A 12,923-nucleotide genomic window follows, 5' to 3' on the forward strand; every position below is an offset into this window, starting at 1 on the left:
AGCTTGGGTGAAGAAGTCTGTCATAACCTGCCAGTCCTGGCCAGCTTCATCACCATTGAGGAATGCTGGAAGTTGCATCCCACAATATATGGAGAGCTCTTATAGATCTAACGTGCAATTGAAAATGTGACTTGAAGTAAGAATTTTTTGACATAATTCCACTAACAGACTAGTATGAATTCTATAACCTTTTCTATTCAAATCTGAAGCCAGTGTTAACTTGGGTTGCTGTGATGAGAATGCTGTTGGCATTCCTAAGTAGAGAAGATCTGTATTAATTGCTGAATGATGAGTAAACACATATGTATTTTATTTATTGTGTCAGAAGCGAATTTAGAATACAGTTATAATATATTTAAGAATACAAAATTAAAAACTTGACATTATTCTATATTTCCTTTAGTCAGAAGCTGGCCACTTGGAGTGCCTCTGGTGTCACTGTGAGAAGGTCCTCCGTTGTGCATGTGGCAGGGCTCAGGTTGCATTGTAGTAAGTGGACTCCACACTCGCATGTCGTGGACTCCACTTTATAGCCCCATTTTCTAATATTGGCTCTGTATTTCGTGGTGCCAGAGCACAGTCTATTCTGTGCCTTCCAAATCACTCAGTCTTCTGTGTGTCCAGGGAGGAGTTTCTCATCTGGTATCAGCCGTGGATTGAGGTTCCACTTTTAGCCTGCCACTTTTGGACTCTTGCTTGCTGAGGTGTTCCTTCAAGTATCTCTGTAGATCTTAGGAAGCTGTTTCTTGATTTAAGGCATTGGCATCATGGCTGATATCCTAACAGAGAATGGGCCGGAGATGTCAATACCTTGGTCCTTTCATTACAGGCTGCTACTTCCCGTTGACCCCACTTTAAGTGCCATGGCTCTTAAAGTCTCTCATGATCCCATAGATCATGAGAGTTGTGGTTTTATAGGGTATTTTGCTTTCTTTACCAAAGAGTGCTGGTGCTTCACCAAACTACAAATCCCATTATTCCATAGCATTGAGCTGTGACAGTTAAAGTGGGTTCAACCTGCATTAATTCTGCAGTATAGATGCATCCAAGATTAGCTTGAGATTTAGTGATTACCCCAAGAACACTCAATCAGTTTCAAAACCATGCTTAGATCAGATGAAAACAATGTGTCAGTAATGAACATGGGACATACATAAGTGAGTAAGCACCAGCACAGTTAGTATGTAGAACTATTTGAGTAAGTCTGCAGGATGTGGGAGAGTAGGAACTAATTTCAGTTAAGTCAGCTGCCAGCACTGTACGTAATTGTGAAATGAGCTGTCAATCTCTTGGCCATATGTTCATTATTTGATGGAAATTATACCATTCAATATCTCTCTGTGTGGTTGCTTTCTGAAGCATGAGAAATTTGTCAAAAGCATCAACTAAATATAATGCTTCTAAAAATAATACTCGGAACATTCATGTCGGAAAATTGCAGACTCCTTGTTCTCTGTGGAAGAAAAACATTGCCTTTGCTGCAAAGACTGAACACACAGGGAACAGCTGTTTAGCAATTAGTGCCAGCAATGTACTGATTTATAAAGAGTTAGAAAGTGCTAGCAGTTACTGCACTGCAGCATACAGTTATATCTGAATGTTAATATTTGCTGGTGTTAAAGAATACGATTTTAAATTAGTTATTAGATGTAATTCAGTCAATGTGACAGCAGTGCAGCATGCTTATCAACTCTGAGCCCACCATTACTGCACATAGTATATCATTGCAGTTAAATCCTTCTAGTCCAAGTGCCTATTCTCAGAACCATAGAATTGGAAAATTCGCAATCTGATAACACTAAATGCTACCGTGTATGTGTATTTGCAGAGAAAAAGATCTCCTAATTGCTCCGATCTGTTTCATAATTGTTCTTCCCTGTTTATTCATGTCATGATCACAGAAAAGATGTCTTGGAAAGCGTTCAAAATGTAGATAAAACTGCGGTCTTGAGACATCATGTTTCATAATATTCCTCCCAATGGTGCAGGAAAATGTGATGCCAAAAATGTCAAAATAATAACATCAGCTTTATCACAGCAACAACATGTCAAAACGAAATACTATAGCCTTCTTTATGTGGAATTAGACAATATGGGTTCATCTAACCCTGTATTGTCTGCTTTGAGAGAGGAGAAACTTTCTTGATTTTAGACAGGAATCTTCTCACTTCTCTCTGGAGATACTGGAGATAGAAACTTAAGCTTTTGCATACAAATTGTGTAGTCTGAGAGTTCCTGGTGGCACAGCAGATTAAACCGCTGAGTGCAGAACTTGCTGACCGAAAGGTCGGCAGTTCAAATCCGGGGAGCTGAATGAGTTCCCGCTGTTAGCCCCAGCTTCTGCCAACCTAGCAGTTCGAAAACATGCAAATGTGAGTAGATTAATAGGTACCGCTCTGGCGGGAAGGTAACAGTGCTCCATGCAGTCATGCTGGCCACATGACCTCAGAGGTGTCTACGGACAATGCTGGCTCTTCAGCTTAGAAATGGAGATGAACATCAACTCCTAGAATCAGACACAACTAGGCTTAATGTCAGAAGAAAACCTTTAACTTTACATGTAGTCTGCAGACCCTCTCTATGACCCCACAATCCCTCCTCCACATTTCTGTGGCTCTGTCTATACCTTAGTTTCTCATAGCCGTCTTGTCCTTTGATATTTCAAGTACTATAATCTGATAGCACATAATCTGTAGTATTTAGATCAGAATCTTATTTAAAAGGAGCACTTATCTGCTATGCAATTAAAATGTGGTGGGTTCATAATTCCCGTAATTTTTGAATTCTTAAATGGCAAACTTAGCTCTGGTTTACATCTTTTGATGCATTTGTTAGAATTGGATATTAGACCTTTATTGCCTCTGACATATCTGTCTAGACTGATTAGGCTAGTAATCATAATTTTCAAGTGCAATTCTATGTAAGCTACTAAGCAAATAATTGTATTAAATGACAGGGGAAGTGTGGATCAATCTTGTGTTGCCTGTGCAACATAATGTGTTGAACATTTGACAGCTGAGAAAATAAGAGATAAAATGTACTTTTCACTTCCACTTTCCTGTTTTTATAGTCTAATGTTTCTGACAATAGGCTGGACTACTCAAAGTATCCTTTGAGAGTTAGCCAAAATATATTCCCTTTAACAAACTGAAAGAAGTATTCATTTGTGTCTGGTAAGAAAGCATCATCCCAGGTGTTCAGTGTGCACACACAGGAATTATGCATATTTTTTTCCTAAGGCCAACTTTATCCCATGTGCCTGAGTTATGTGTGAGAACCAGCATGGTATAGTGGTTTGAGCGTTAGACTGAGACACTGGAGACCAAATTCCTATTCAGCTATGGAAACCCACTAGAATACTTTCCAAACAAATCTTACCAAGGAAACCTCACAATAGGTTTGCCTTAGGTCACCATAAGTTAGGAATGACCAAGCTTCTTCGAGCTATCTAGTGCTGTTTACATGTTATTGTTGTTACCATCTATGTTTGTCTATCTATCTATTGGCGGTCTATTGTGATTGAGTATGATTGTCTTCCAAGGGTAGAGTCTTGGTGGTGGGTCCATAAGTGACTGTGGAGTCCTATTCTGGATCTATATGATCTTTCACAATGTGGCCGTATCTCTAAAAACTTTTAGCTTCTATATCCATATTAGTTTTTAATGCATGATACTAAGGTACAATCACTAATTGTACAAGTGTTTTCTTGTATCATCTCAGAAGTTTTGAATGAGTGTGTATGTATGTCTCTTTAGGTCTCCTATTTGATTTCATAAGGTTTTCTTAAGCAAGGAATGCTCAGATATGGGTTTGCTCTAAAATACAGCCTACAGCACCTAGTATTCATTGGCGGTCTCCGTCCAAATGCTAACCAGGGCTCATTCTTCTTCGCTTCCAAGAAGAGATAAGGTTTGATGCTTTTGAGGTATCAAGTGTTCATATGGCAGCTATCTATATATATAAATGAGTGATGGCATCACGGCAACCCACAAAACAACAAAACTACAGGCCCCCAACCTCGAAATTTGACAACACAACCCATCATCCATGCCTCTAGGTTGATACAACAAAAAGAAAAGAAAAATAAAGTCCTAATTAGAGGGAGAGCAATAATTGTTTTTATTCAATTGCTGCCAGTTTAGAGGGCTAATCTCTGCCCACTTGGTCTCCTAGCAACCAACTCAGCCAAGGGACAGCCAAGGTTCAGTTAGGGGACAGACAGATTTAGGCCTCACTTAGGCCTCTTCCACAGATTATCTAATTTGCACTGGATTATATGGCAGTGTAGACTCAAGGCCCACACAGCTATATAACCCATTTATAATCTTATATTATCTGCTTTGCACTGGATTATCTTGACTCCATACTACCATATAATCCACTTCAGTGTGCATTTTATACAGCTGTGAAGAAGGGGCCTCATATAATCCAGTTCTAAGCAGATAATATAAGATTATCAATATACAGTAGAGTCTCACTTATCCAACATAAACAGGCTGGCAGGATAAGTGAATATGTTGGATAATAAGAAGGGATTCAGGAAAAGCCGATTAAACATCAAATTAGGTAATCGTTATACAAATTAAGCACCAAAACATCATATTATACAACAAATTTGACAGAAAAAGTAGTTCCGTGCGCAGTAATGCTATGTAGTAATTATAGTAGAGTCTCACTTATCCAACACTCGCTTATCCAACATTCTGGATTATCCAACGCAGTTTTGTAGTCAATGTTTTTAATATATCGTGATATTTTGGTGCTAAATTCATAAATACAGTAATTACTACATAGCATTACTGCGTATTGAACTACTTTTTCTGCCAAATTGGTTGTCTAACATGATGTTTTGGTGCTTAATTTGTAAAATCATAACCTAATTTGATGTTGAATAGGCTTTTCCTTAATGCTTCCTTATTATCCAACATATTCACTTATCCAACATTCTGCCGTTTATGTTGGATAAGTGAGTCTTCAAAGGGAACCCACATAGAGTACATTGCAGTAGTCTATTCGAGATGTAACAATAGTGTGGACCACTGTGACCAAGTCAGGCTTCCCAAGGTATGAACATAAGTGGTGCACAGGTTTTAATTGTGCAAAAGGTCCCCTAGCCACCACAGAGACCTGGGATTACAGGCTCAACGATGAATCTAGGATCACTCCCAAGCTGCAAACCTGCGCCTTGAGTGTAACCGCATCCAGCACAGGCTATAATCCTATGCCCTGTTCGGCTTTATGACTGACCAGGAGGACCTCTGTCTTGCCTGGATTTGGTTTCAATTTGTTCGCCCTCATCCAGTCCGACATAGCTGCTAAGCACCGGTTCAGGATCTAAACAGCCCCCTTAGTAACAGGTGGGAAGGAGTGACAGAGCTGGCCATTATCTGCATACAAATGACACCTTACTCCAAAACTCCTGATGATATCCCACAACGGCTTCATGTAGATGTTAAACAACATGGGAGACAGTACTGAGCCCTGCGGGACCCCACAAGACAATGGTTGTGGGGCCGAGCAGGTGTCCCCCAACAATGCCTTCTGGGACCAACACTCCTGGAAGGATTGGAGCTACTGTAGAACAGTTCCTTCAAGCCCCATTCCCGCAAGGCGTCTCAGAAGGATACTGTGGTCAATGGTATCAAAGGCCACTGAGAGGTCTAGCAGAACCAACAGGAACACACTCCCCCTGTCCAGTTCCTGGCGTAGATCATCTACTAAGGTGACCAAGGCTATTTCAGTTCTATGTCCTGGCCTGAAGCCAGACTGTGCTGGATCTAGAAAATCAGTGTTTACCAAGAATCCCTGGAGTTGCAAGTCAACCACATGTTCCATGACTTTGCCCAAATAGGGAGGATTGGAAACTGGCTGATAGTTGACTGAGTGGGGTCCAGTGATGGTTTCTTCAACAGCGGTTTTATAAGAGCCTCTTTTAGGCTGGCTGGAATCTTGCCTTCCTGAAGAGAGGCATTGAGCACCACCTTCACCCACCCTGCCAAACCCCCTCTGGCTTTCTTTGCCAGCCAAGATGGGCAGGGGTCTAGGATGCATGTGGTCGACCTCGCCTCTCCAAGGATCTTGTCCACATTCTCGATCTTCACCAATTAGAATGAATCCATAAAAACCGGACAAGCAGGTGCTCATGCTACATCCTCAGAGACTGCCGTTAATATGGTGTCAAAGTCAGAACGGATCAGAGCAACTTTGACTGCAAAGAACCAAGCAAATGCTTCACAGTGGGCTGCAGTTCTTTGTGGATGCTATATAGGCCACAAAGATTTCTTTGCAGCTTCTATTGCCACGACACATGTCCTTAGATAGGTACACAGCTGTGTTCAGTCTGACTCATTACTCTCTAAATGCCACATGCACTCTAGTTCCCTCTTCTTTTGCTTCATTACTGCTAGCTCCTCGTTGAACCAAGGCGCTGGCTTAGATCAGCTATTCGAGAGGGGACGTTCCGGAGCAATTGTGTCTACTACTCTAGTCATCTCCCCATTCCAGAGAGAGACCAAAGCATCAACAGGATCACCTACTGAGGTGACTAATGACGTACCTAGTGTGAGCATTAAACTAAAATAGTCAGCTTTTTTTTTAAAATGCCTGCCATAGATGTGGGTGAAATGTCAGGAGAGAATGCTTCTGGAACATGGCCATACAGCCTGGAAAATTCACAACAACCCAGTCAGCTATTTCTTATACAATACACCAGCCATATCCACAGACCCAATATCTGTGATTTCATGTATCCTTGATCGAGAAAATATGTGTTCTAGGCAGTTTCTTAGACCTCTAGTGCAGCTCTATGGTTTTATTTAATGTGTCAGATGTGAACCGAGCATACAGTTGTAATGTATTTAAAAACACAAACAAAGTTAAAAACTTGGCATGATACTAATTGTCCTTTGACCAGTAGCTGGCCGCTTGGAGTGCCTCTGGTGTTGCCATAAGAAGGTCTTCCATAGTGCATGTGGCAGGGCTCAGACTGCATTGTAACAGATGGTCTGCGATTTGCTCTTCTCCACACGTCATGGACTCCATTTTTGTGGCCCCATTTCTTAAGGTTGGCTCTGCACCTCGTGATGCCAGAGCAAGGTCTATTCAGCGCCTTTCAAGTCTCCTAGTCTTTTGTTTGCCCAGGAGGGAGTCTCTCATTCGGTATCAGTAATGGCTTGGGGTTCCGGGTTTTAGCCTTCCACTTTTGGGCTCTTGCTTGCTGAGGTGTTCCTGCAAGTATCTCTGTAGATCTTAGAAAACTATTTCTTGATTTAAGGCATTGACGTGCTGGCTGATATCCAAACAGCTCTATGGTGCACTAGAGCTATGGTGTACTTCATTTCTGTAGGGTTCACTATTATTCATGGATTCATGTATCCATGAGATGTCCGTGAACATATTCCCCCCACAGACTTTATTTATTTATTTATTTATTTATTTAATACATTTATATCCCGCCCTTCTCACCCCAAAGGGGACTCATCGGCTTACAAATTAAATTTACATACAATATTATATTGTTAGCATTAACATGGGGTTATTTATACTGACTCCTCTAGCAATTTCCTGTGTTTGCACTTCTCTAGCAACTGGTTTTGAGTAATTCAGAGAAACAAAGAAAAAAATCACATCTACAATAATGTTTTCTGTATAGAAATATACAGAAAATAAAACAATCCTTTGTGTGTCTTTTATCAGAAGAGCACAGAATGGTGTCCTTTGTACCTAGCATTAATTATGCAGTTGACATATCAATAGCAACGTTTGTCTGAGAAGCCTTACAAAGCATGCATCCCAGTCAAAACTAATAAAACCCACAATTATCAGCTTTTGTGTTAATACACTGTTTGCACAGCTGATATATTGTTCACATTGGTGTGATAGTAAAAGGTCCTGTCTCTTAAAATATGCTCATAAAGCAAAGATCTTGTACTGGGATGCTTAGTTACCTGTTTATTTTGCAGGTTTGATGAAAATCTACTCTGTAGAAGCAATACAGAATGCTTTATCTGTGCATTTTACTGCATTGATGATATATTAAAAAATGACCAAAGCTGTCTTTTCACTGAGAATGAGGGACGAGTGCTGACAACAAAAAAGAATAAACAGTTTTGAGAATAGGAAGAAATTGTATTTATTGGAAATCTTTGCAGGGGAGTGGACACATTCAGTGTTTTAATTTGGGTTTCTTAAAGATCTGGAAGCTTTTTCTGCACAATTATTTCATTTTCCAAGAGTGTCGAACAAGTGGGCAGCAGTCCACAAACATTTGTGCCAAATAAAACGTGTTAGCATTTGAGATGCCACAAGATCCCTTGTGTTAAAAGCCTGCCACATTTCTTTTTCTAGGAAAGTGACTAAACTTTACAGAGTTTAGTTAGGCTATTTGAAAGGACTGCAAGAAATTGTGGGGATTCTTTCAGTTTAGGGGCTTTACTTTGATATGTTAGGAGGCAGAAAGAATCATCAGTCTTAGATTTTAGACCTCTCTATGGGTTAGAAAGAAAATGGTTTCAAAATGAAGACATGTTTTGCTGCAAGAAGTAACATGATAGGTTATTGGTACTATGTGACTTAGGAGCCGTGGTGGTGCAATGGGTTAAACCCTTACGAACTGCTGACCTGAAGGTTGGGTTGTTGACCTGAAGGTTGCCAGTTGTAATCCGCAAGATGGGGTGAGCTTCCGTCTGTCAGCTCTAGCTTGCGGAGATATGAGAGAGATCTCCCAATAACACATCCAGGCGTCCCCCGTGCAACGTATAGACGGCCAATTCTCTCACACCAGAAGTGACTTGCAGTATGTTCTCAAGTCGCTTCTGACATAATTAAAAAAACTATGTTACTTCAAGGTGTTTCTAATTTGGGGTGTCCCCAAATAAAGCCTGTCATAGGGTTTTCTAGGAAAGATTTGTTCACAGGGGATTTGCTATCGTCTTCATTATAGGCCAAAAAAGTACAACTGCCTGAGGCCATCCAGTAGATTCCTATGGCAGAGCAGAGAACTGAATCCTCGAATCTCAGTGCTGGACCCACAATATTGCAAATATATGTTAGATGGAAAGAAAAAGCTCACATGGATTGTGGAAATATACTTGCAAGGGGGCATGACATAGTGTATGTGTGTGGGGTTTTTAAAAGATTTTTTAAGAAAGAAAAATAATGTTGGTATACACAAACTGGAGAAAACATACAGGGGGGAAGTCGTAGATCCCAACTACACTGATCATGTAATGTCGTTTCAAACTGTTATTGAAAAAAGTGGTTTTGCTGTGCAGATGATTACGCAGGAAATCCTGAAACCAGCTTGAAGCCCAGATGGTGATGACACAAGCCACAAAGCACCGATGCGCATAAAGGGTTATTTTCCCTGTGTGCTTTCTGGGAAGTTTGTTGTCTGGCTATTGCTGTTTGAAATTAGCTTTCATAGAATCATGAAAAAACAGCTGGAAGAGACCACATGGGCCATCTAGTCCAACTCCCTGCCACAGGAAAAGCGCCATCAAAGCACCCTCAACAGATGGCCATCCAGCTTCTATTTAAAAACTTCCAATGAAGAAAAGTCCACTACATTCTGAAGAAGAGAGTTCCACTGTTGAACAGCTCTTATGGTCAGGAAGTTCTTCTCAGTGTTCAGGTTGAATTTCCTTTCTGGGAATTTGAATCCATTATTTTGAGTCCTGGAGCCTCCAGTGGTGCAGCATGTTAAACCGTTGAGCTGCTGAACTTGCTGACCAAAAGGTCAGTGGTTCGAATCTGGGGAGCGGAATGAGCGCCCGCTGTTAGCTTCTGCGGGAAAGTAACGGCGCTCCATGCAGTAATGCCCACCACATGATCTTGGAGGTGTCTACGGAAAACGCCAGCTGTTTGGCTTAGAAATGGAGATGAGCACCAACCCCCAGAGTCAGCCATGACTAGATTAAATGTCAGGAGAAACCTTTGCCTATTCTGAGTCCTAGTTTCCAGGGCAGCAGAAAACAAGCCTACTGCATCCTCTTCCTTATGACATCTTTTCAGATATTCAACCATGATTCTCATGTCTCCCCTCAACCTTCTCTTCTGCAGGCTAAACATCCCCAGCTGTTTAAGCTGCTCCTCATAGGATACGGTCTTCTCCAGACCTGTGATCATTTCAGTTATCCTCCTTGGTCCAGCTTGTCAAAATATCCAGAATTGGATATAGTTTACATCAAATGGCCAGTGTAGATGAAGCCTTACATTGGGGAAGTTGTATTGTCCAGACCAGGGATCCCCAAACTAAGGCCCATGGGCCAGATGTGGCCCTCCACGGTCATTTATCTGGCCCCTGCCCTCAGTTTCAGACTTAGGTTCACCCAAAATCTGAAATGACTTGAAGGCACACAACAACAACAATCCTAATTAACTTGACTATCTCATTGGCCAGAAGCAGGCCCACACTTCCCATTGAAATCTTGATAGGGTTGTGTTGGTTAAAATTGTTTCTATTTGTAAATATTGTATTGTTCTTTCATTGTTGTTGTTGTTGTTGTTGTTTTTTCACTACAAATAAGACATGTGCAGTATGCATAGGAATTTATTCGTATGGGGTTGTTGTATGTATTCTGGGTTGTATGGCCATGTTCCAGAAGTACAGTGTTCCCTCACTACTTCGTGATTCTCATTTTGCGGATTTGCTGTTTTGCGATTTTTCAATAAACTCTAAAAGACTATTAAGTCATAAAAAAGTACAATTTACAACCTAAGGAAGGGAGGAAAGAGAAGCCAAAAGGAGAGAAAGAAGCCCAAGCGGCAATGGGAGGAGAAGGAGGCGCTTTATCAACACATGATTGGTTGATAAAGACTTAAAATAGTGTACAACTACTAAATAATGTATAAATATTAAAATAAATATAGTGTCCCTACTTTGTGGATTTTCACTTATTGCAGATGGTCCTGGAACCTAACCTGAGTGATAAGTGAGGGAACATTGTATTTTCTCCTGACGTTTCGCCCACATCTATGGCAGGCATCCTCAGAGGTTGATGTATGGAAAAACTAAGCAAGGAAGGCTTATATATCTGTGGAAGTTCCTGGGTGGGTGAAAGAATTTTTGGTGGGGTTGTTGTATGTCTTTCGGGTTGTGTGGCCATGTTCCAGAAGTATTCTCTCCTGACGTTTCGCCCACATCTATGGCAGGCATCCTCAGAGGTTGTGAGGTATGGAGAAACTAAGTAAGGAAAGGAAAGAATATACAGTAGAGTCTCACTTATCCAACATAAATGGGCCAGCAGAATGTTGGATAAGCGAATATGTTGGATAATAAGGAGGGATTAAGGAAAAGCCTATTAAACATCAAATTAGGTTATAATTTTACAAATGAAGCACCAAAACATCATGTTAGACAACAAATTTGGCAGAAAAAGTAGTTCAATACACAGTAATGCTATGTAGTAATTACTGTATTTATGAATTTAGCACCAAAATATCACGATATATTGAAAACATTGACTCCAAAAATGCGTTGGATAATCCAGAACGTTGAATAAGCGAGTGTTGGTTAAGTGAGACTCTACTGTATATCTGTGTAGAGTCCAGGGTGTGGCAAGAGCCCCTTGTCACTGGGAAGCCAGCATTAATGTTTCAGTTAATCACCCTAATTAGCATTGGAAAGGTTTTGTCTCTTGCCTGGGGGCATCCTTTGTTCAGTCATTAGCTGTCTTCTGCCAGAATTTTTGTCTGTTGGAGGCCAGTGTGAATATTATTTGTATTTTTTTTTCAAATGATAATTCAGCCCCTCAACAGTCTGAAGGATTGTGGAGCGGCCCTCTGCCTAAAAAGTTTGAGGACCCCTGGTCCAGACTGTCAAGCATCTCTAAAGTCTGCCTTTCTATAGTTTTCCCATCAAGCCTAGGATGACATCACCCAGCCAGAAATAAACTACAGTATTGTCAGCAGAGGTTGTTTGAGTGGGAGGCCTTCTGTGATCTTTACCTACAAAGAAGCCAAAATTGGGGTGGGGATGGAGGGGGGGTTGTTGGAGCAGGTTGGGAAGGGAAAGCAGCTTTGCATCTATCTCCCTTAGTTAGGTCTGCATAGCAGGCTCCTCCGTGCATTGCACACCTCCTTACTAAGCATCCCTTTGAAACCTGAGCTGCTGAAGGGAGGGGAGGGGAGGGAGGCAGGGGCGCCCTTTGTCTGGCGGGCCTCCTGGGCGCGAGCGAGCGCGCACGCACAATACGCCCGGCACGCGCTTCTGCGGCTCCCTCCAAGGAGGCCGAGAGGAAAGGCAGAGCGGGGGCTGATTGTGAACGCGGGTCGTGGCGGAGGAGGAGGGGCTAGAGCGCTGCTCCTGGCTTCTCTCCAGCGAGGCTGGGCTTGTAGGCGGCAAGAGCAGTAGCATCAGCAGCAGCAGCTTTCTTTTCTCTCTGCGCCGCCGAGCAGCCCCCTTTTCACCCTGGGAAGCGCCGGGATTGCGTCACCCTGCGCCCGAAGAAGCCCTCGGAGGGTCCCAGCCCGGATTCCCGTGCGATGAGGCAGGACCGGCTGTCGGGGCCCCTGAGGCGCGGGGGACGGTGCCTCAAGCGGCAGAGCCACGGCGGGGGCGGCGGGGTGGGCACCATCCTCAGCAACGTCCTCAAGAAGCGCAGCTGCATCTCCCGCACGGCGCCGCGCCTGCTCTGCACCTTGGAGCCCGGTGGGTTTGAAAGTGGCGCGCCCGGCCTCTGTGTATGTGTGTGTGTGCCCGCGTGGGGCTTTTCTGGGCTGCCTTTAGCCCGGCTTAACCCGGGGAGGGCTTTAATAATCGCCTAAGCCGGGGGAGGGAAGCGCAGTGTGTGGGTCGGTCGGAGAGGAGGTCCTCAAGCGCTCCTTCGCGATGGCAGCCGCCTTAGGTAGGAGAGCCATAGGAGGCAGGAGGAGGCCTTGGAAAGGGGAGACGGGGCTTGGGTGTCCCCGAAGCCCAGCCAGGC

General features: G+C 42.7%; 1 protein-coding gene across 4 annotated transcripts in view; it reads left to right on the forward strand.

The window, feature by feature from the left end:
- The window catches only part of tbc1d30 (TBC1 domain family member 30), a 67,488-nt gene that overhangs the window by 18,890 nt on the left and 35,675 nt on the right, over nt 1–12,923 (forward strand). The window contains exon 1 of one of the 4 annotated variants that reach the window (XM_008111077.3): nt 12,206–12,649. The exons of 2 other annotated variants lie outside the window; for them this stretch is intronic. In XM_008111077.3, coding sequence (XP_008109284.1) covers nt 12,484–12,649 — 166 coding nt within the window. In that variant the 5' untranslated portion in view covers nt 12,206–12,483. Of the gene's footprint in view, nt 1–12,205; nt 12,650–12,923 lie in introns of those variants that run through there. One more of the 4 variants, XM_008111078.3, reaches the window with a different exon arrangement.

Source organism: Anolis carolinensis, chromosome 5 (genome assembly GCF_035594765.1).
Source record: "Anolis carolinensis isolate JA03-04 chromosome 5, rAnoCar3.1.pri, whole genome shotgun sequence".
In the NCBI taxonomy this organism is placed as follows: Eukaryota; Metazoa; Chordata; class Lepidosauria; order Squamata; family Dactyloidae; genus Anolis; species Anolis carolinensis.